This window comes from Python bivittatus, unplaced genomic scaffold, assembly GCF_059951505.1.
Source record: "Python bivittatus isolate LINGU-HERP-01145 unplaced genomic scaffold, Pbiv_v1 ctg000220_np1212, whole genome shotgun sequence".
NCBI lineage: Eukaryota > Metazoa > Chordata > Lepidosauria > Squamata > Pythonidae > Python > Python bivittatus.
In genome coordinates this window covers 41,660,922-41,684,142 of record NW_028277048.1, presented here as the reverse complement: position 1 = coordinate 41,684,142, position 23,221 = coordinate 41,660,922, and the positions used below count along the sequence as shown (strand labels likewise).

The window sequence follows — 23,221 nt, the reverse complement described above, 5'->3', positions numbered from 1 at the left end:
GATATCATGCAGCTTTTCGGTCTTCCTTCTGAATGTATCTTCTGTAAAAATATGACAGGATTAAAGTAAAAAAAAAGACAGGAGGGTTTCAGCTGCAGGGTGTTGTTTGGACCCCTCATAAAATTCTGTGAGTTGGATGAAGTGAATATGCAATAAATCTTACTTGGAAGTTCCCCCTGTCGTTTCACTTTAGGAATATTTCCCTTATAGTTATTTTCACATTGGAGCGACTACTTCAGCAGCTGTCGAAAGAAACATGCCCTAATTTAAAAGTCCATAGACATCAATATTCTATATATTTATTCATAGCCTTATAATTCAGGGGTAATTTTAAAAAATTCTGGATCTCACAGAAAGGTAAACCACAATTTACCTGAACATGGCAGCTATGCAGCTTCTACTGTGGAGACAGAACTACTCACCATTGTGCACTTCAGATCCAAAATATACAATAGCAGCAGGGAAAAGGTTAGCCTGCAAAGAGAAAAATCAGAGGATAAGAATGAACATAGGAATTGCTGAAATAGCTCTTCTCTAATCAGTCTCGCAAGAATATATTCTCATTAAATAGCAATGTTCTTATTCTTAGACATGAGGTAAAATTCTAACCTATTTCTCTTAATACCAGACTAAGCCTTCTTTCAGGAAACAAAAGACCCTTTAAATATAGATGATCATAATATAATTCAGCATTATAGTAACTGAAATGTTTATTCTCCTACAAATTCTTTAGCTATCCATCCTGAACATAGTTTTTAGATTAATCAATATGTTGAATGGCATGTGGAAAATACTCTTTTCCATCCTGATTGTCAAAAGAATTGTGACTTGAAAAACTGGTGCTTATGTATGCTTCTCCTTTCCCATCTATTTGTCCTTGTGCAACCTATTTTGTACGTTGTAAACTAGAGGCCAGGAACTGGTTTACGTTTGAAATTTAAAAGTTGCTCTGGAAGCCTCTTGGCTAAAGAGGAGAGTAAAAATGCTTTAAATAAATAAAATGATATATTAACATGGAGGAGGATACACATGAGAGCAATCTCTCTCAGTATTTGTTCCATTCCTAGAGGCAACTGTTCTTGCCAGTCTCCCATAGAACCCATCTAAACATACTGGTCAAGATACTCAGATATGTAGTAGTTATTTCCATCTTTAGTTGTCTAACAAATGTATACACACTGTAGTTGCAAGACTCTCAGTAGTTTACAGTAAAAGATATACAATCAAGCATCCATGATGCTGTATAACATTTAATCTTCATTCTGAATAGTTTATATGTATACTGACATACTACATCTCTGCAGAGCTTGCTAATGTTATCAGCATAAATAGTTTTTAGGACAGATCTATACACTGGATAACAAACTTGGGATTTTTAACTCTGTAACTAGCCAACGGGCAAGTGGCTGTATTTGCAGGAGAGAAGTTCCATATGTAGATATCTGCTGTGTATGGAACTCCTGCCATATTATATTTAAAGGAATTTGACATATCTACCCTATAGATATTAGCATGATTTCACAGCTTTTGATAGACCTTCGCCAAAAGCTCCTGAGTAAAGTGGCAGTGAAGGGACAAGAGGAAGGATTTTCATTATTCATTTTAAGCATATTAACTTCATAAAATGTTACCTTGGGAAATGTGTATGTGAGAAAAGTATTTTAAAATAAATACAATTTAAGTTGCTCATAAATAATCTGAAATTATATGTGAGCAGCAAGATCACCACTTTAATAATGACACTGTGTTATTCAGAATGGTGCAAACCTTCCAAGCTCTAAAATAATTCTCTCTGAATTGAATAAATGGGCAACAGAATAAAATGCACTCGGTACAAATACAAGCAGGATTTTTATTTCTGTCAACCTCCTATCAATATTCTTAAAGGAAAAGTGATTTCAGATCCTTAGTCTAATTACTGGAATAGTATATCCACTCAGAATATAAACATACTGCTACTTTTGAAATGATGGTTTCTTCACAGTATCAGGATACTGGGAATAATCCAGGTATAACAGTGAATATTGAGAATGACAAACTTAATTAATTCACCACAATCATGAGATATTGGCCAACAACATTATTCTCTGAAGAAAAGGAGAGTTGCCCTCGAATGGCACCGAGATTAATCTCTCTTCCAGTGAATGGATCTTCCAGAGCATCAACCAGATATTATAGTGGCAAAAACAGTATTTATTAGTCTCTTTAAAATATTTTTCTCTCCCAGGCAGCGGGACACAAGGTTGGCTAACATCACCAGAAGCCAGTCACAAAGGCGGCTCTTCGTAAACTTTTTAATTAAAAAAGTACCAGACACAGTTAAGAAACTCCAAGAAAACTCTTATAAAAGCTTTGATGTTTCCGCTGTCTTCATCTGAAGGGATCCTACTATTTAGGGAATGGATTAAAGGAAAAAAACAACAACAAAACCCTCCCCCAGCCTCTGCACATACACACTATCCTTTTCACGCCAGCCACAGAATTGGAAAATGAGGTTTTGTAGTGTGTTAGTGTTGGAATTTTTTAATAACCTCCTCTCTCTTTTTTCCTCTCCTGCCCAATTATCATGATGAATAATTAACATTCTGAAGGAGATAACTAAGCGCAGCATCTCAGAGCTCAAAGCTCTTTAGTTCAAAGCCCTGCCCTTTTCAGTTTCTCCAGTTGCCGCCACTAAAACTTCCTTGTCAATCACGCTCTGGGCACACACTTCAAAGCTTCAAGTGGGAACGGCCCCAAGGGGTCAGAGAAAATTCATGGCAGAGCCTGCGAGTGAAACACAAAGAAGAAGAGGGAGAGAGTGGGCACAGAGGAACACAGTCCAAGAATGAGACAGGCACACGCAGCACAAATGCTTATGACACACGCGCACACATACAATCTGCTACCCTATTTTTACTCACAAGTTGACAAATAAGTCCAACTTTAGCTTTCCAACTCCTCCTCCCCAACCAATTCTCACCACTGGCAAGACATCAGTCCAAAGCTCTTTTAATTGGAAGAGACTTAAAGGAATGAGACAGCAGTTCACAAGCACACAAATATCAGCCGCCACCTCACCCCCCCCCCACAAATCTATTTTCCTTCCTAGAGTTTGGCCAATAAAAACTCCCTTTACAGAGGTTGATCCATAGCTTGCTCCTTTTCTTTCAGGTTAGGCACATGGCATGTTCATTTGGGCACCAAATGTCTTTTTTTGTGTATGTTTCACTGCAACCCCAAAAGCACACTATGACTCAAGAAAAGGAAATGTATATGGCCTGTAAGTATAACCAAGTACAGGACTAGCAAAATGACAATTGATAGATTTCTGGGACAGCTTTAACCTCCTGGACCAAATATTTTTCCTTAGATACAGGATTTGTAAGTAAGTAAGTAAGTAAGTAAATATCTCCCCATCCATCCATCCATCCATCCATCCATCCATCCATCCATCCATCCAATCTAGGGATATATAGAGAAAGCAACTTATCTCCACACCTACTTCCCTCCCCAACCCACCCTGCCAAGACACATCTTCAACACTGCCATGTATAACATTGTTTGATGGCATAATTGTACCACTTTCACTCTTATTTGCTTGGAATTATTAAAATGGACTACTTGAGGCTATTTCCAATTTCTTCATTGACAGAAACTGTCTCCAAATTGTGAGCCACTCCCTACTGCATTTGTAGTATGAATGCCTTTGACTTTTGAATATTTGGAACTGCTCCTTCCTCTTTATCAATATAATGCATTCGGAGTTCCTGCAGAGCTCCTGAAAATCACTTTTTCACTTAAAGAACTTTTTATTAATGAGCTGAAAGCTTCTAGACTTCATAAACATTATAGTTTTCAAAATCAGTTAGCACCACCACCAATCAAACAAAAAAATTCAGAACTCAGATGCTGCATAATGTAGGAACTTGTGTATTTAACACTAGAGCCAAGTTGAATACAATTTTCTATCCCACTTGTGAAAAACATGCATCATTCTTCTACAGTTTTATTTAAACATTCATGACTATTTGTTACAGTGATATGTTTGGGGCATTTTTGTATCGCCCTCTCTCTCTGTACACACACACACATGCACGCACACAGAGTTTACCAAATTAAACAGATAAAAATGAAGAAACTGTGGGAGAAAACTTGTAAAATAAAAGATCAAAGAAACTGTCATAAAACAAATGTAAAAGATCTCTGCTATCACAACATTTCAGTTTTAGTGCATCTCTTTAACTACAAGGCTTAAAAACAACAGCACATTAACAACCAAAAGAACTGCCTTGTTGGGTCAGACTTAGGGCCCATCTAGGGCAGCACTTTTGTTCCAAGAGCAGCTAGACAGATGTTTCTGGAAGTTTACAAACAGAACATGGAATTAGTATATTAAAAGAAAGATATGGACATTAATGAGATTTAGGTGACCGGTCAGTGCATGAAAGTTAAGAATTTAAACACAGCTTTCCCACAGGCATCTGTAAACATCAACTGTGATGCTCAAGACCATATCAATAATAATGTGTGTATTGAAAAATAATAAGGGTATGGAATATGGCACTTGACAACACTTCTCTTGATAACTGCCAAGCTTCTTAGTCTTTCTAATTTAGAAACAATTATTTTAATAAAAAAAAAAGAATAAATGGGAAAATGTCAGCCTATGAAGCAAAGTGCCAAGCTTACGATCATCATTATTTACAATAAATTCACTAAATCTGAGGCACAAGGTAACTTATGGCAGCTAAAAGACTATGAGGCAGCCCTAAATTTATGGTAAATTAAATAAAATTTAGTTTTGTTATAGCCATGGATAATTTTGTGTAGTTTCCAGCATATCACTCAAAAACCAAGTCTGGATCCTGGCCTGAAAAAAACAGTACACCCTCAACTTACAATGATGTATCTGAGCTCCACATTTTTTCCATAGGCATCCTTACAAAATAAAAATGGTTAATGTCTGTTGTAACATAGTGCTAGTTTAGGAAGAATACCAGAAAAACACAGAAATAAATAGGTAGTAAAGAACATCTTGAGAGATTGGGAAGAGCAACTTACTACTTTGCCTTTGGGGAATGAGTTTTTGTCACAAGCTATGCTCCTGATAGCCATTTTGTGAGAGCACCTACACATGGTCACAAAATCCCCAAAATACTCAACAGGTCCAAGAGATTGCCTATCCCTTGCACCATATAACCCTGATAAGCATTAATTTTCTTTTTTTGTGCCAATACACACACCATGACATCAATCCCAAAGAGACAAATGAAGATATTCTAGTACAGTCCTGCACTACAGCTGACAAGTCCTCATCAGTGCTGAAAAACATGATGCTCTTACTGAGTAGTAGCTGACTGAACAAAGAAAAAAGGTGCTGTGAGACTATACTAACTGGATATCCTGCAGCAACAACATGGATGCATGCCCATCATTCTGGGAAAGACTGTATCTCTGGAAAATGATCAAAGATAACAAATGTTCTTTGTTCCTGAGCAGTTAAGATGAATAGCAAATGAACTGCAGCAAGACACACACACACACACAAAATGTATTTATTTTACAAGGACAAAACTTTGAGCCTTTCCTCTTCCTAAAAGCCAAAGTGTGGCTAAAAACATTTATGCTTTACCTATTCCATTATTTTTTAGGAACAGGAGATAGAATTACAGGAGATAAAGTTTGCAAGATAAGCTAACCTACTGAAATTATCCCTACACAACTGCATAATTACTAGAAATTTACTAGCCCTTTATGTCTTTGACGCTTTTGTACTTTTATAGTACTGTACATATTTCTCTTTTAATTAAAAAAATAATTCCCCTGTGCTTCAATAGTTGTCCCTTGCCTCCACATCTTTTAACCAATAGCATTTTTATAACATCTAAGTTGTCTATTTCTGGAGCTGGACTGAGATGTCTTTTAGGTGCAATAAATATACATTCTGCACCAGATAATTATAACCTCTTGATTCACATCAAGCAACAGACAGCTAATACAGATTTATTTTATGGCATCAGAAGTCACATTTCAACAGTTCAAAGGAGAAGTTATGGAAAGCAGGCTACCGTAAAGCCCACACGTCATACTTAGACAGACCTTGCATACAAATCTTCAGCACCTTGCTTAGTGCTTAAGATTTTTGGAGGTGGGGGTGGGCAAGCAGTTGGTTGAATTAACACATATCTGCATTTTCATGATTCATTTTTCAAGGGAAAAGTCCTCTTCCCTATCACTCCCTGTGTTTAAATAGCTTCACTTTTATATATTCTCCTGCCTATTGTCCAAGATAATCATCCTCCTACACTAAAGGGTTGCTGGAAAAAAAAGTGATTTGCCAAGTTTGTTCAGAGAGCACAGGACCAACTAGCGGCTGCTGTCTTTGGAGGATTGAGGGAAGAGACTAGCAGCTGCCAAAAGAAGCATTCTTTCCATGACATGAGTTGCAATGATTATAGTGCCATAGGTTCACTGTTAGTTTGATGTGTAGAGATTAGTAAGTATATGAGTACATCAAAGGGGACATGCACATGAATGCAGAACTCTAAGCTAGTAGCATGAAATACCATATAATCCAGAACACTCCCCCCCCCCCACAACCATTCACTGAACAAGGAAACCAGCACTTGGAAAATTTAATTGGGAAGCTTGTGGATCAAAGCTCCTCTGACAAGAGGCAAAGAGCATCTCCGGAACGGATATAAACATGAGAGCCACAGTCAAAGGGACGTTGTCTAAATGGCCTTGTCTTAGTACCTGAGAACAAAGCTTCCCAAGCTGAGAAGACCCTGATCAAACACAGAAGGCAGCTGGAAAAAGAAGACTTAAGAAGTCTATTATTTTTATCAGATAATGTCTAAAAGTGGAACTTTTACTCATCGGACAAATTTTGACCAGAGTGCTAGCTGTTTTAGTATTAAAAGTGGTACTTTTAATGGATTTACTGTATAATTTCAAACATACTGATTCATTTTCTTACTCTTATTCCTGGGTATAATTATTACCGCAATTCTATGTTCACTCCTCCCATGTCCCCAGTCCTGCCACACTGCCCCACTGAGGCAGGCTGTGTGTGCATGTTCCTGGCAGGGATGAGCAAAGAATGCCAGGAGGGTATTCCAAGAGTATATACTCCTAGTCAAAGCTGCCCAGGTAAAGCAGACATCACATCTATATTGGGCAGCAGCAACATAGAAAGATAATGGAGGCGGATAACGACTTTTGTGACAATGGCAAAGGCATTATGTCATACTGTGCAAAAGAGGGCAACAGTAAACCATACCTGTATTTTACTAAGAAAACCAGATGGACAGACAAGATAAAGTAACTGATGAGATAATATTGGATGATAGGCCCCTCAAGCCAGATGGGACTCAACATGCTACTGAGGAAGAGCTGAGTTTTTTTGGAGTACCAAAAATGTTTATGAATTAGCTAGATTAAAGCCTGCAGGATCTCTAATTGTTGATGTTACTACACAGGAAAAGGAAATCTGAAAGTGCAAAGACAGAATTACAGTTGGAACATGAAATGTAGAAAGCGTGAAAATGGTTCTCAACTAAGTGAAAGATTAAATGAAATGGCTACACACTGACTTCTTAGGCATCAGTGAACTGAAATGGACTGGAATTGGACATTTTAAGTCAGATGATCATACTATCTGTCACTCAGGACATGAAAAATGAAGAAGGAACGATGTTGTTTTTTGTCAGGAAGACTATACTTGGGTAATAAGACAGTTCTTGGGTGCAGTGCAGCCAATGACCAAATAATATCAATTAGACTTTGTGGCCAAGCCTTTAATATGACAGTTATTTAAGTTTATACTCCAACCACTGATGCAGAAAGAAAGTAAGTTTTATGGTCAAGTACAATCTGAAATCAACAGAATATGCAAGCAATGTGTGCTGTTTCTGGTTGGAGACTGGAATATGTAAGTTGGAAGTAGAATGGACTGTATGACTTATGAAACAGAAATGAAGCAGGAGAGCAACTTACCAGTTTCTGCCATTCCAGTGATTTCTTCATTGCTAACATGGTCTTCCAACAACCGAAATGACACCTCTATATGTGAACATCACCAGATAGAATACATAGAAATCAAATTCACTATGTTATTGATACTAGGAGATGGAAATGCTCAGTATAACAGCAAAAGACATTACCTGGGGGTGACTATGGAACAGATCACAGATTGCTCATGTGCAAGTTCCAAGTACAGCCAAAGCAGAAGAACAAAGCCAACCAGTTTCCATAATATGATTTTGAATGCATACCCATCATTTTCAATGAAAACAACAGGAATTGCTTTGAAGTCCTAAACCTCATTGATAGGGAACCAGAGGAACCGTGGAATGAAATCACAGAACTTGTTAAAGATGAATGCAATAAGAGATTGCCAAAAACCAACAAAAATAGCAAATGGGATCAACAGATGATGAGAATTGCCAAGAAGAAAAGAGAAGCCATACTCAAGAAAGACAAAGAATTTCAAATAACTGTTAGAAGAGACAAGCAGCAGTATTACCTCAATATCTGTAAAGATACTGAAGAGGGAAACAGATATGGACAAACAAGTGAAGTGTTCCAAAAGATCCCCAAATTCAGGAGGTTCTAATCTCGAATTAGTATGTTAAAGGACACCAATGGAAAGATAGTAATTGATTCAAAGAAATGGAAAAAATATACTATTATTCTTTACAGTAGAATATCAACATCCAGGATACATTAGAAATATTCCCTATTTATAAGAACATCTACTACTAAAAGTTCATGTCAGAGGGTTACAATTAAGTTATGGTACAAACTGTAGACTAGGAGGGTGAAGCTTTTCCTTTGATATATACACAAGGTTGGTTTATTATACAACCTATACACTTTTAATGTGTTAAACCTAATACATACACCATATCTGCTTACCTGTGCCTAGTAATATATTTATAAGTAATAGTAAATGACAATACTTAACCATGTTACAAGTTTCCATTTTACTCTGTGTTCTTAACTGCCCACCTTTTATAGCAATAAAAAAGACAGGTATTGCTACAGTTCTTTCCTAGTCTCCACCTTTCAGGACTTAGAATTCTGTTCCTTTTATCTAGGGATTAATGTCTTTACCTTACATTTAGCTCTATCTTGTCCCCTACCTTCCAGCCCTTATACTGAAATAAGTCCTGCTGGAGGTTGAAGCAGCCTGTAATTGCTCCTTTTTACTGAGTTATTTCTCCATCTCTCAGTCCTTGTCAGTTTGTAGGAGGGAGAAAATAATTATTTATTGCTAGTTGGCTATACTAGTCTATGTCTTTGGAAGGTTTGTAAAGCTATAAGGCTCCTTTCTCAGTTGTAGTAGCTTCAGAGTCTCAGAGCTCACTCCACTGTTTTAGTTTCACCTCCTCCATGCACAACTGGCTTCTTTAATTCTCCGACACACTTTCCTTTCTCTCTTCCAGTGACACCTATACCCTGTGCCTTCAGAGCTTCTCTTTTAACTCCCTGCAGTACAGGTGTGGTCCTTTGCTTTCTTACTGATTATGCTGCTCTGATAGCTGAAAATGCTCTAAAAAGAAAGCTAAGGAGCATAGAGAAAAAAATGGGATAATGATTAAATATAAAGGAGACCAAACTAATGACAACAGTTACAGCAACCAGCCTTAGAAATGCAAACGAAAATACTGGTAGATAGCTTCTGCCTTTTAGGATACCCTATCAACAGTAAAAGAATCAGCAGTCAAGAAATACAGTACGCCACAGATTAGCACTTGGTAGGGTAGCAATGAAACTACCTTGGAAAAAATATTCAGATCCTATGATGTGTCTATACCTACAAATATCAGAATCATGCAGACAATTGTTTTCCCTATGATCATCTATTGAAGTAAAAGTTCGAGTTTGAAAAAGCAGGACACAGTAAATAGAATATTGTTGCTTTTGAACTTTGGGGTTGGAGAAGACTCTTGGAATACTATGGATAGCCAAGGAAACAAAATGGATCCTAGAAGAAATCAATTCAGAGTTCTCATTTAAGGCACAAATGATCAGACTCAAATTATCATATTTTGGACACATTGTGCAAAGACCTAGCTCACTTAAGAAGTCCATAAGTCTGAGAAAGATGGAAGAACAGAGAAGAGGAGGACAACTAGTGGAAAAGTGAATATATGTAATTAGAGCACCAATGAGTGCACCGTTGGGAAATGTGAAGGGTCAGATTTGGGATAAATTATTTTGTAGGAGGTCTATCTGTGTGCTCACTAAGAATCAGCACTGATGATGGCACATAATCAATGTGTGCTAGAGACTAACATGATTATTGGCATCTGAAAGGAGAAGCAGCCCAATTTTTTTGGAATAAGGGGATCTCAGAGACACAAGAAATAAGACTTTGCAAATTGGATGTATGCAACAATCAAAATGATTGCTGGACCTGCATTTTCTTTCTTACTGATTAGGCAGGCTTGGTTCTGATGTTACGAGAAATCACTGGGTTTGAACTGAATCACATTCCCATGCATTATGCTTCACAATAGAAAGACATTAGTAAAGAGTCAATCTGGAAAGTTGTTTTGTTTTGTTTTTTGCTTAAAAAAGCATTTTAATAAATGTGGTCCCTGTATTACAAGTCCAGTAACAGATTTCACTCTGCAAAGCCCTTTCCAGTTTGCTATCAGAGGAAAACAGAAGGAAACTTTTGAGACTGTTTTAGTTCCTTTGAAGATGGGACTACAGCTGTGTTCTGTCCTTTCCAAACTCTAAGATACTTACCTTTATTCCCAGCACAAATTCCCAGTACAAATTCCCAGCACACATCTTAGAGATTTGCCAGCTAGTGTACTCCTAGTCCTGTGAGTGATGCCTGTATGTGTTCCTGGAGTGGAACTTGTAAGGAGGAAGAGGAGAAACATCTCTGAAAAGTCCAGTTAACTTAGAACAAGTACACAAACCAGCTGGAGCTTCAGGGACCCTTGGCTGGACTTCTGCAGCAGAGAAGTCTGCAGTTGATCAGTTCTGCCCTGAAGAACATTTTAAAATAATTCATGGGCCATGGGGGTAATGCAGCCAGCACAAACAGCCATAACAAAATATCAAAGCCAATTCCTTGAAGTCTTTATAACTTTCAAAAACTTCATGTTGCTGCCAGTCTGCACATTTGCCCTGCTGTAAACACACACATACAACAGGATGTTCACTTCAAATATAGCCTATTTATTTTTAAGCCCACATTCATCTAGTTTTCTTTTATCCCACAATTTAAGTCTTCTATTGGCCCATGGCTACCAAGCTTACAATTGAAGCTCTCAAAGTCTCTTCAACCTTATAAGGAAAACAAACATAGTAATAACTCAGTAATTTGACAAGTATTTACAGAACACCTTGAATATTGATATTTCCCTTAACTTCTGTATCTATATTCCTTCAGCCAACACAGAGCCCTTCAGGGACAGAACAACAGACCATACTAGGACTGTAGAAGGGAATCAAAACAATCTTATTCAGGTGACCTCAAGATAATGAAAGATATCACCAAGAAGGGGATTCTTGGAATGAGACTGTTGAACTTAAAAGCATCAATGCACAGCAATTGCTTTCTTATTCCTGAAAGACTACACAAATAATAGTATCTATGAGACAAATTTTACTTCATATAAGAGCACACAAGCTTATTCATTTCATTAGATTTAGACACCACCTGACTCCAAAATGATTCTGGGTGACTCACAATTTAAAACAAAACAGCAATATACAAAATATAAGATAAAATATACAAGATCAACATCACACTATATAGGCAGTCCCCAAGTTAAGAAAGCCCAGATTACAGATGACCCATAGTTAAGAATGGAGCCTACTGTAGCAAAATTCAAGTTAAATACACAATGGTTCAAATTAATTACACAATACTACTTATACTACTTATATTGCATTATATAATAATACTGTTCCAGCTTACGTACAAATTTGACTTAAGAACAGACCTTGGGAACAGAACTCGTTCTTAAACTGGGGACTATCTGCCGCCTCTTTCCAATTTCATCTCTCCGGCCCACCAGATTGGGGAGGCAGGGTATGTTACAGCCCCCCCCCATTAAGGAGGTCCATCTAGTGGGACCAAGAAGAAGGGCCTCCCTGTGAAACATCATCCCTGCAGAGATGAGACTGGCCCCCACCTTGATACTCTTCCACAAGGCCCTGAAGCCATGGTTTGCCAACGGGCCTGGGGATCCCAGGTTGATATGGAGCCCATCAAATGGCTAGTGTCAATGTGTTGCTGTCACCAGGGGGTGGGAGTAGGGGGTGTAATGAACAAATAAACAAACATACAAACAAAAGACACATCTAACAAGGGGACTGTATCCACCCTACTTTAAGGCCTGGGAGAACAGCCAGCTTTTCAAGGCCTTTCAGAATGCCATCAGGATGGGAGCCACATGATTTTCTGGGGAGAAATTGATTCCAGAGGGCAGGTGCTGCAACAGAAAAGGCACACTTCCTGGGTTCTGATAGATGGTCTTCTTTAATCAAGGGGACTTGGAGCTTACCAACTCTGCCAGCTGTTATGGGAGTGAAAAATACCATGGGATATAGGCAATCCCTCAAATAATCTGGCCCTATGCCATCTAGGGCTTTATAAGTGATTATCAGTACCCTGAATTGCACTCAGAGCACAATGGGAACCAATGTATCTCATGAAGCAGAGGTGTTATGCGGCCATCCCAAGACTTGCCCATCATTGCCCCCACCACTGCATTCTGGACCAGCTGAAGCTTCCAAGTGGTCTTCAAGGGCAGCCTCACATAGAGTCATTGCAGTAGGTAGTAAAGTGACAAGATGACTATGGCATAAGTGACTGTCTGAAGAGCCTCCTGATCCAAGAAGGGGTGCAACTGGCACATAAAACTGTGTAAAGGCCTTCTTGGCCACAACTGCTGCTACTTCTTCAAGCAGGAGCTGAGAGTCCAAACGACCCCCAGATTGTGCATCAGTTTTGAATGGGGAAGTGCAATCCCATCCAAGATTAGAGATGGAAAATCCCTGGATCTGGGGGACTCCCATTATCCACAGCCATGCAATCTTGGTAGAACTAAGTTGGAGTTGGTTTCTCCCCATCTAGACCTGCATAGCCTCCAGGGACTGGGCCAATGTACAGTTGCTCATATGGTTTACTTTACAATTTTACGGATTAGGACCACATTCCCAGGTTTAGCATGACAGATGGTCTTTGCTGGCACTCTGATTTGGGGAGTTAATTCAATTTGGTCCTACAGGAATTCTCAGTGGTGTTTGATATCATCAGCCATGTTATCCTTCTGGACTTCTTGCACAGCACTGTACTAATACAGTGTACTATCTTGATATTGTGGGATAGCCCCAATTTTAAAGTTGCTGACTTGGTAAGCTTCCAAGGCTTCCAAGTTCAATTCAGTGTGATGACTATCACCTTTAAAGCCCTTTACAGCATAGCGCTGAGATGGATTAGGAACTTCCTTGCCAAAATTGAATCTGCCAGTCAAGTACAAATATTCACAGAGGGCCTGCTCGGAGTCCCCCACCCTCATGAGGCACACTGGGGTGTGGATAAGGTGGAAGGCTTTTCAGTAGTGACCCCCTCACTACAGAATACTCTCTCCTCAGAAATATGTGCAGCTCCATCCCTCCTTGCATTCTGCAAGGCTGTGAAAACCTTTCTGTTTCAATGTGCTTTTGTTCCTGATTGATAGTGGGCAACCATTGCATTTCAGAATTATTTTGTTCTTGCCAATTCTCCCCCCCCCTTTTTTTACTTGTACATCACCCAGAGTCTTGGCTGATTGGGGCAATTCATAACTACTGTAAATAAACAAACACAGTACAGAACTTTACAGCTTCATTACATCTTTTTCTTTTTAAAATACATTTTCTATAAACTGATATGTGTTGCTTCTTCATACTCGCCACCTATTTTTCCTCTTTCTATAATAGCACAGGTAACTGATATAATGTATCTCCTTCACAAGAGTCTCACACAAAAGTCACGTATGAGATGGGTGGCTACATAAATTTGATAAATAAATAAAAATAAACATGTCAGAGCAGAAATATCAAGACTGAACACTAACACTGGGGAATCATCAAACTGAAATGGAGTGGGATGGATCACTTGACATCACTGGAGCATCAGTTCTTCTACTAGCCATCATTATTAACAACAGGGCGTCAAAGTCAGATATAACCCTTAAAGTTATAGCATAATCTCAATTCAAATCCAAGGCAAGCCAATCAATATTATGATGATACAAGTCTATGCTTCAACTACAGATACAGAAGAAGCTGAACAGTTCTTTAGCAACTTACTACATCTTGGTGATCAGAAAAAGATGTCAATGAAAAGGTAACATTGGAAGTAAAAGAGCACGTGGATTAATGGGAAAATCTGACCTAAGTATTCTATCAAGAAACTTAAATATTTGTCAAATTTGTCATCGCTCGTCTTGTTGAAATGACACTGGATGGTTTACAAAACAGTTAAAATCAATTAAAATGACAATATATAATACTCTTAATAAATAGAAAATAAATAGATCCAAGAATAGATATAAAATTGGCAGTCACTCAGGTAGCGTCATCAAGGCGCCAGCCACCCCTAGGATTGGGTAAGATTGTTATCACCCCATGCAAGCTGGCAGAGCCAGGTCTTTAATCCTTGCCTGCCGCACCTCTAGAGGGAGAATGTTCCAAAGGGCGGAGCCAATGGCAGAGAAGGCTCTCCTCCTGTGCCCTGCCAGCTGACATTCTCTTGCTGATGGGGTCCGCAATATGCCCTCTCTGCCTGACCGGGTGGGACAGGTTGATGTGACGGGGTGAGACGGTCCCTCAGGTAACCTGGACCCATGTCACATAGGGCTTTAAAGGTGATAACCAATACTTTGAATTGGACCCAGCAGCAGACTGGGACCCAATGCAGCTCGCGCAGTAAAGAAGTTATATGTGCTGTTCTTGGGGCACCCAAGATTGTCCGCATGGCTGCGTTTTGAACCAGCTGTAGCTTCCGGATACTCTTCAAAGGTAGCCCCATGTAGAATGCCAATAATTTAAATGCTAGATATCACTGGATGGACAATACCAACATCAAATTGACTATATGCTCTGCAAGTGAAGATGGAGAAGCTCTACTTAGTCAACACAAACAAGATGTGCTGCTGGCTTGAACTTCAATTATAAACTCCTGTGATACAGCTTCAGTATTCCACCTGATGTGTTGAAGGTACAGAACAGACTTAATAGATTAGATATGAAAAACACAGCAAAATATCCTGAAATGCAAAAAATAAAAGAATACAAAATATCTATCTTCTGATACGCTGAAATGTAGTTGAAGATGGAAAATAAAAAACAGAGGAAAAATTGCCCAACTAAACATTTAATTCCAATGAAAAGCAAGAATAAAAATAAGCAATGCAAAGAAATTGAAGATAACTGAATATAGTTCTAGTTCTAGTTCTAGAATATTACAAAATTACAGAAATTAAAGAAACCTTTTATGCAAAAATGGACACATAAAAGACAAAGGCGGCAAAGATTTATTGGAGAAAAAAAAGATGTGGCATCCTTGGGGTTCTTTGAGCTTGGTTGTTTTCTTGCAAACATTTCGTTACCCGGCTAGATAACATCTTCAGTGTTAGAATGGAATGGGGTTTGCTCTGTTTATATACAGTGGCTTGCCCTGCCAGTGTTGGGGGGGGGGGTTGTTTTATTTTTTCCCCCTCTGGTAGTTCCTTGATTAGGGTATTGTTTACTGCTTGATTGTATATCTGGTGATAATCTTGGTGATAGTCTCTGCTTATCTGGGTGATAATTGCTGGTGAGGAGATGTTCTGGTCTTTTGTCTTCCTTTTTATTGTCTCTTTTGAATAGTGTGTAGATGTTGTTTATCTCTATGTGCCTGTTGATGGCTCAATGACACAAATATATGGAGAAGCTGAACAAAACAAATCCCAACATTAATGACATGTATAAAGATTTGATCAATGAGCTACAGGTGGACAATCTGGAACACTGGCTCTTAAACTGTTTGACCCAGTTACACCTTTATCTGGTCTTGAAAAATGTCATTACTTCCCTAAAACTCTGTTGTTTTACAGAAGTGTCTCAGCAACAGCAGTCCCAAACTAAATCCTTGACTTGTACACAACCAATTACAAATTGCTCCATTACCCCGGGGATTTGCACAAATTACCCTCTTGGGAGTAATTAACCCAGTTTAAGAACCACTGTTCTGGAAAGGGGAGTTAAATGGGCCCTAAAACTACAAAGATGCAGGATTTGTTGAAATATTTAGGACTTTGCAAGATGATGTAATTAAAGTGCTCTTGCAGTTTGTAAGCAGGTAGGAAAATACAGCAGTGGCCAAGGGACTGGAAAATATTTTATATTCCACTCCAAAAAAAAGAGTCAGTGATAAAGAATACTCAATCTAGTGAGCAGCTGCAATTATCTCACTTGTTAATAAGATAATGCTCAAGATAATCCAGAATCAGCAATACCATCAGCCTCTTGGACTTTCTCTTTTCCTTCAGTAATGCTTTGCATAGTTTTCAATGTTTTATGTAATTTTATATATATTTATTGTTTTAACGGATTTTGTGAGCCGCCCAGAGTCCCCCATCGGGGGAGATGGGTGGAGGTAAAGCTAATAAATAAATAAATAAAATAAAATAAAATAAAATAAAATAAAATAAAATACATGAAACAAGAACTGCCAGACATCCACGCTGGATCTCAAAGAGGAAAAAGCACCTAAGATCACATTGCTAACATCTGATGGATAATGGAAAAGCCAAGGGGGTTCCAAAAAGATGTTTATTTTTGGTTATTGATTGTACTAAAGCTTTTGAGTGTGTAGATCTCAACCAATTCTGGGCAGCCCTTTAAACATGTGCATACTGGGATACCTCATTTGTCTATGGAAGAATGTGAATGATGGCCAGGAAGCAATAGTTAGAATGGAATGTCGAGCAGCTAAACGGTTCAAGATTGGGAAAGGAATACACTGAGGTTGTATATTGTCTTGTTATTCATTTATTTAATACATATACAGAATATATCATGAAAAATACTGAACTAGAAAAAATGGAAATTAGAATTAAAGTTGCTGAAACAAACAATCCCAGATATGCTGATGATAGCACTTTGATAGGTGAAAGTGAGAAAGACTTAAAGGTGAAAGAACAGAATACAAAGGTTGGCCCATTGCTCAATATTTTAAAAAAGGTAATGTCAACCAATGCAAAGATAGAAGGAAGAGGCTGTAGTGGTAACAGAATTTATTTTCATGGGCTCAATATTTCATAGGGATAAGAGACACGTGCTACTTAGTAGAAAAACTGACAAATCTAGACAAAAACTGCAGAGATGTTACATTGACAACAAACTTGCTAAGGCCACGGTTTCCCCAGCTGTAACATATGCCTATGAATCATGGCCCATCAGAAAGACTGAATGAAGAGAAACTGATGCCTTTTAATTATGGTGCTGGAGAAAACTGTTGAGAATACCTTTGTAAGAGTTGGTTCTCAGACTGATAAAATTCAAGAAACTTACATAAACAACCAGCTACAGACTTCCTCATTATCAGTGAAGAGAACCAGCCCCCTCTGGTGCACCATTAAGGTTGTGAGAAAGAGACTCAGAAAGTCTCCATCCTAATGAACATTGAGATATATTTGTTCTAAATGGAAAGTTAATTCACTTACTGGAATGATCATATTCCTACCATTTCTTATCAACAAATCTTGCTAGAGAGAACTCTCTGAAAATAGAGCTTGGAAAAGAATTACTTTTAGTTCAGACAGCTGTCAAAGGGCCTGACAACCTTGGACCACAGGAAGACAAATCATTCAGTACTAGGTGAAATAAAACCTGGCTGCTCACTGGAGGCAATGACACCAAATCTGAAATGTCCTGGACACAGAATAGAAAGGTAAGATCCTTTGGAGAAGATCGTGATGCTTGGAAAAATGGAAGCCAATCAAAAAAGAGACCAATAGAAGACAAGTGGGCTAGCTAACATCACCAATGATGTAAGCATGTGCTTTTAAGAATTCAAAGCAGTTACTGACAGATAATAGACTGACTGGCAGAACAAAAACATGCATCCCATTTTCATTTTATGCTAGTGTAATATATGCATGCATTAAAACCCATTGAGATTTAATAGATATTTATTTAACAGATTTATTTGGTAAATTTATATTGCATCCTATCTCCCATACAGTGGGGCAAAAAAGTATTTAATCAGCCACCAATTGTGCAAGTTCTCCCACTTAAAAAGATGAGAGAGGCCTGTAATTTTCATCATAGGTATACCTCAACTATGAGAGACAAAATGGGAAAAATCCAGAAAATCACATTGTCTGATTTTTAAAGAATTTATTTGCAAATCATGGTGGAAAATAAGTATTTGGTCAATATCAAAAGTTCATCTCAATACTTTGTTATATATCCTTTGTTGGCAATGACAGAGGTCAAACGTTTTCTGTAAGTCTTCACAAGGTTTTCACACACCGTTGCTGGTATTTTGGCCCATTCCTCCATGCAGATCTCCTCTAGAGCAGTGATGTTTTGGGGCTGTCGCTGGGCAACACGGACTTTCAACTCCCTCCAAAGGTTTTCCATGGGGTTGAGATCTGGAGACTGGCTAGGCCACTCCAGGACCTTGAAATGCTTCTTACGAAGCCACTCCTTCGTTGCCCAGGCGGTGTGTTTGGGATCATTGTCATGCTGAAAGACCCAGCCACGTTTCATCTTCAATGCCCTTGCTGATGGAAGGAGGTGTTCACTCAAAATCTCACGATACATGGCCCCATTCATTCTTTCCTTTACACGGATCAGTCGTCCTGGTCCCTTTGCAGAAAAACAGCCCCAAAGCATGATGTTTCCACCCCCATGCTTCACAGTAGGTATGGTGTTCTTTGGATGCAACTCGGCATTCTCTCTCCTCCAAACACAACGAGTTGAGTTTAGACCAAAATATTCTACTTCGGTTTCATCTGACCATATGACATTCTCCCAATCCTCTTCTGGATCATCCGAATGCTCTCTAGCAAACTTCAGACGGGCCCAGACATGTACTGGCTTAAGCAGGGGGACACGCCTGGCACTGCAGGATTTGAGTCCCTGGTGGCGTAGTGTGTTACTGATGGTAGCCTTTGTTACTTTGGTCCCAGCTCTCTGCAGGTCATTCACTAGGTCCCCCCGTGTGGTTCTGGGATTTTTGCTCACCGTTCTTGTGATCATTTTGACCCCATGGGGTGAGATCTTGCATGGAGCCCCAGATTGAGGGAGATTATCAGTGGTCTTGTATGTCTTCCATTTTCTAATTATTGCTCCCACAGTTGATTTCTTCACACCAAGCTGCTTGCCTATTGCAGATTCAGTCTTCCCAGCCTGGTGCAGGTCTACAATTTTGTTTCTGGTGTCCTTCAACAGCTCTTTGCTCTTGGCCATAGTGGAATTTGGAGTGTGACTGTTTGAGGTTGTGCACAGGTGTCTTTTATACTGATAACAAGGTCAAACAGGTGCCATTACTACAGGTAACGAGTGGAGGACAGAGGAGTCTCTTAAAGAAGTAGTTACAGGTCTGTGAGAGCCAGACATCTTGTTTGTTTGTAGGTGACCAAATACTTATTTTCCACCATGATTTGCAAATAAATTCTTTAAAAATCAGACAATGTGATTTTCTGGATTTTTTTTCTCATTTTGCCTCTCATAGTTGAGGTATACCTATGATGAAAATTACAGGCCTCTCTCTTCTTTTTAAGTGGGGGGACTTGCACAATTGGTGGCTGACTAAATACTTTTTTGTCCCACTGTAAACAGAGAGCAAACTCCACTCCATTCTAGCACTGAAGATGTTACCTAGCTGGATAATGAAATGTTTGCAAGAAAACAACCAAGCTCAGAGAACCCCAAGGACTCCACAGTTCAACCGTGAGCCACACATATTCTCTTCTGTTGGACTCAGGTATTTTAAAGAGTTGGAGAATAATTTATGGATGGCCTTTCACGTATGAAAAGAAATAGACTTATAGGAAAGGTGTTCATGAGAAGATGGTAACTGCAGTGGAAATTTGTATTACACACAACAAATAAGTTGAGACAATTTATTAAACCAGAGAGATAAGAAGATACATTCTTCTCAAACCAGTAACACTGAATTTAGGCTGACAGGCGTAGGTAACTTGTTGAATCCCATTTGTACTGGGGATTGGGGACTGCAATTATCTCCAGAGTATCAACATTCCTGTATATTCCCAGTGAAAAGGGAGAGACAAAATAAAACCCTGCAATCCAAGGAGATCAGAGACATCAATCTCCTATCTGAAAACAAAACTAATTAGAGTAATCTTGTAAATTGCCAATTTGTTTTGCAAAGTGTCAGCTCCATCATGTCCAGTGGATTTTAATGTCAATTAAACATGGAAGATAAAGCCATTAATGGCTATGCGTATGATACTACAAAGTTGAGAGAGAATACACAGCTGAATATTAACTTCTGGAGAATATGTGTGAAAAGGTGCTATTTTGCTCAGTATAAGGCCTGTGAAGTTTGACATTTATGTCCTGTTTCTAGCCTTGCCAGATCCATCTTAACTGACTATTGTGGAAACAGAAAGCTGCCAGACTAGATATGATTTTTGATCTATCCACCAGATTTCTTCTTATTTCATAAGCATGCACTGAACTGTACTCTCAAGCCAGGTCAACAAAAATCTACCTGAACTGAAATAAAGATCTTATATATACTTAAACCACAGTTGTAAACAACCAAATTTACTTTTACTGGTTCCAGACAGTAACTAAATGGTCCTACTGAGACACTGATTTCCAAAGACCCAGAGGCTGGAAAGAGAGACAAAATATGACATGATGTAGCACTACAGTAAATCATTAAGAAGCTTATATTTACAAATTCTTTAAGGCAGTACTGTGGAACAGAGAAAACTGATAGGCTCAATCCATATTCTTATTAGATTTGTATTTTCTAGAATGTTCAAGATTTACATGATAAAAGCAATTGTAACACCTACCTTGTCAATATAATTTGTACAGTTGATACAAAACTTTTTTCTCATGTCACTGTATACATGTAAGAAAAATCCTTTGTAATATACAAAAAAATTTTCCTTTTGAAACTATTCGGTACTAGCAATGCAAATTTTCCAATCATCTGCTCTATGACACTTTGAACTTATATTTTCTCAACCTGTTTGATATGCCCAGTTATCTCTTGTTAACTCATATTAAATTCATTCACAAGTCTCTTAAAAGTTATAAACCTTTTTATTATAAACCATTAAAAATGACATGCTCTGTATTAAATAATACCATCACCCTATTTACAGTTGTGACCCTTGGTTGGTCACTGTAACACAAAATGATGGACTACATGAAACCTTCATATGATCCAACAGGTTTCTTTGTATGTTCTTACTTCATGAACTGTTAAGTGCATTCTGTCCAACAAGGTGGTAAATTCACTATATGCACAACAATGGAGAAATACTGAAATATCCACAATGGAAGAATGGATCATAAAGATGGTAGAATTAACAGAAATGGCAAAACTGACCTGCCTGGTCAGGGAAAAAACAGTAAGTACTTTTATAAAAGACTGGAAAGCCTTTATGGACTTTTTGCTGAAAAAAGAAAAAAAATGAAATGGTGATTTCTGGATTTGCTGATTGAAAAAAGGGTTGAATATGGGATAGAAGGGTTCTTTCTAATGTATTTTTAAAGAGGGAGGAGGGATAATAAGTTCGTAACTGCTGTAAAGAAGAATGGAAGTCACTTCTTTAATCATCTCTCTCTCTCTCTCTCTCTCTCTCTCTCACTGTATCACTAAGGTGGTAATTCAACTTATGCTCATACCTATCTTTTTGCACAAAGAAACAAACCAAAATCCACAGAAGTGGTTGCTCCAATTCCTGTATTCTTCATGTCGAAACCCAAAAGATGGATAGAGTATATTCATTTCCATATCTGTGATATTATTATTCAGCAAATACTGAGAAAGCAAGCATCCGTCTCCCTACTTCAACACTGCCTCTCAGAGTGATGCCAAGACAGGCCCAATAACAAAATCCACAACTCCAACTAAGAACAAAGGGGCTTAGGCAAAACTGCCCAGTAAATATCAGCATCCTATAAAAAGGGCATCTAACAATAACAAAATTGCCAGGGACATGAAAGCTGGAACAGTGCCCGCATCAATTTTTGCCCAGGAAAAAATAAGCCTCTTTGGTTTCTGCCAAGTTAAGGGACCCCACTGAAGATGATTTATGCTAAAGCTAGGAAGCAAAATGTCCCTGAGAATCAGCTAATTTAAAATAGGAAAAGATAGCAACAGATCAGAATATTACAGCAGGTGAAATAAATAAGCTGGGGCAAATATTTTCAGAAAGATAAGGAAATGCTTCTTTTTGTCAAGCCTAGTGTGCAGGTTCATTACTGTTTCCCTCCAGAAGATAATTACTGTACCAATTACTTTTTTTGTTTTGTTTAATCTCAGAATCTATGTCTCATCCTCAGGAGTGCTTACCCACTTTAAAAGAATGGTAAATTTGGATATACTGTATTTGTAAGACTCAAGCAACATGCCAAACAATACTGGCATTTACACCAGAACAGTATAATTTTCAGTACTTAGGCTCTGTCCACACACAATTTTGTTAGTGTTCTCATAGGGCACAGAAGTAAACAAAACTCCTATAATTCTCTTGACAAGGGAAGACTTCAGCCAATTTCCTAAAACTGAGGCATGAGTCTTGTCTACTGACAAATACATACAGGAAAAGAGATGTATACTCAACACTGGCAGGCTTGATAACCAACTTAAATAGATTAATTCAGACTGCATTTCCCCCCGTTATGCATTCATGGTAAGAGCACCCACTAGGTCAGAAGAGATAGATTGTTGTTCATTGTTTTGCGAAAATGAAATGTGAGTGGGAACGATGACACTGACATTCTTTAAAGGCTAGGTGGCCATAACCACCATACTATTTCAGCTGTGCCTAACTAATGCACACACAATAAGTGATATGCTACCAAGAAAAAAAAAACTTCCTTAATTTATTTCCCCACTATTCCCAACATATTTACAAGTGGCAGTAAGGAGGTTCTCCATTTAAGCTTCCTTTATGCATCTTTGCCCAAATCTATCAGTCATCCAACATTTACCCACCACTGCTTCCTCATAAATCAT

The 23,221-nt window shown here is 38.4% G+C and overlaps 1 protein-coding gene across 3 annotated transcripts in view; it reads right to left on the bottom strand.

The window, feature by feature from the left end:
* Nucleotides 1-23,221, bottom strand: part of ASPSCR1 (ASPSCR1 tether for SLC2A4, UBX domain containing) — a 91,240-nt gene that overhangs the window by 5,492 nt on the left and 62,527 nt on the right. For all 3 annotated transcript variants that reach the window (XM_088138434.1, XM_007427771.3, XM_025166399.2), the window contains exon 13: nucleotides 423-474. In XM_088138434.1, coding sequence (XP_087994560.1) covers nucleotides 423-474 — 52 coding nt within the window. The remainder of the gene's footprint in view (nucleotides 1-422; nucleotides 475-23,221) is intronic.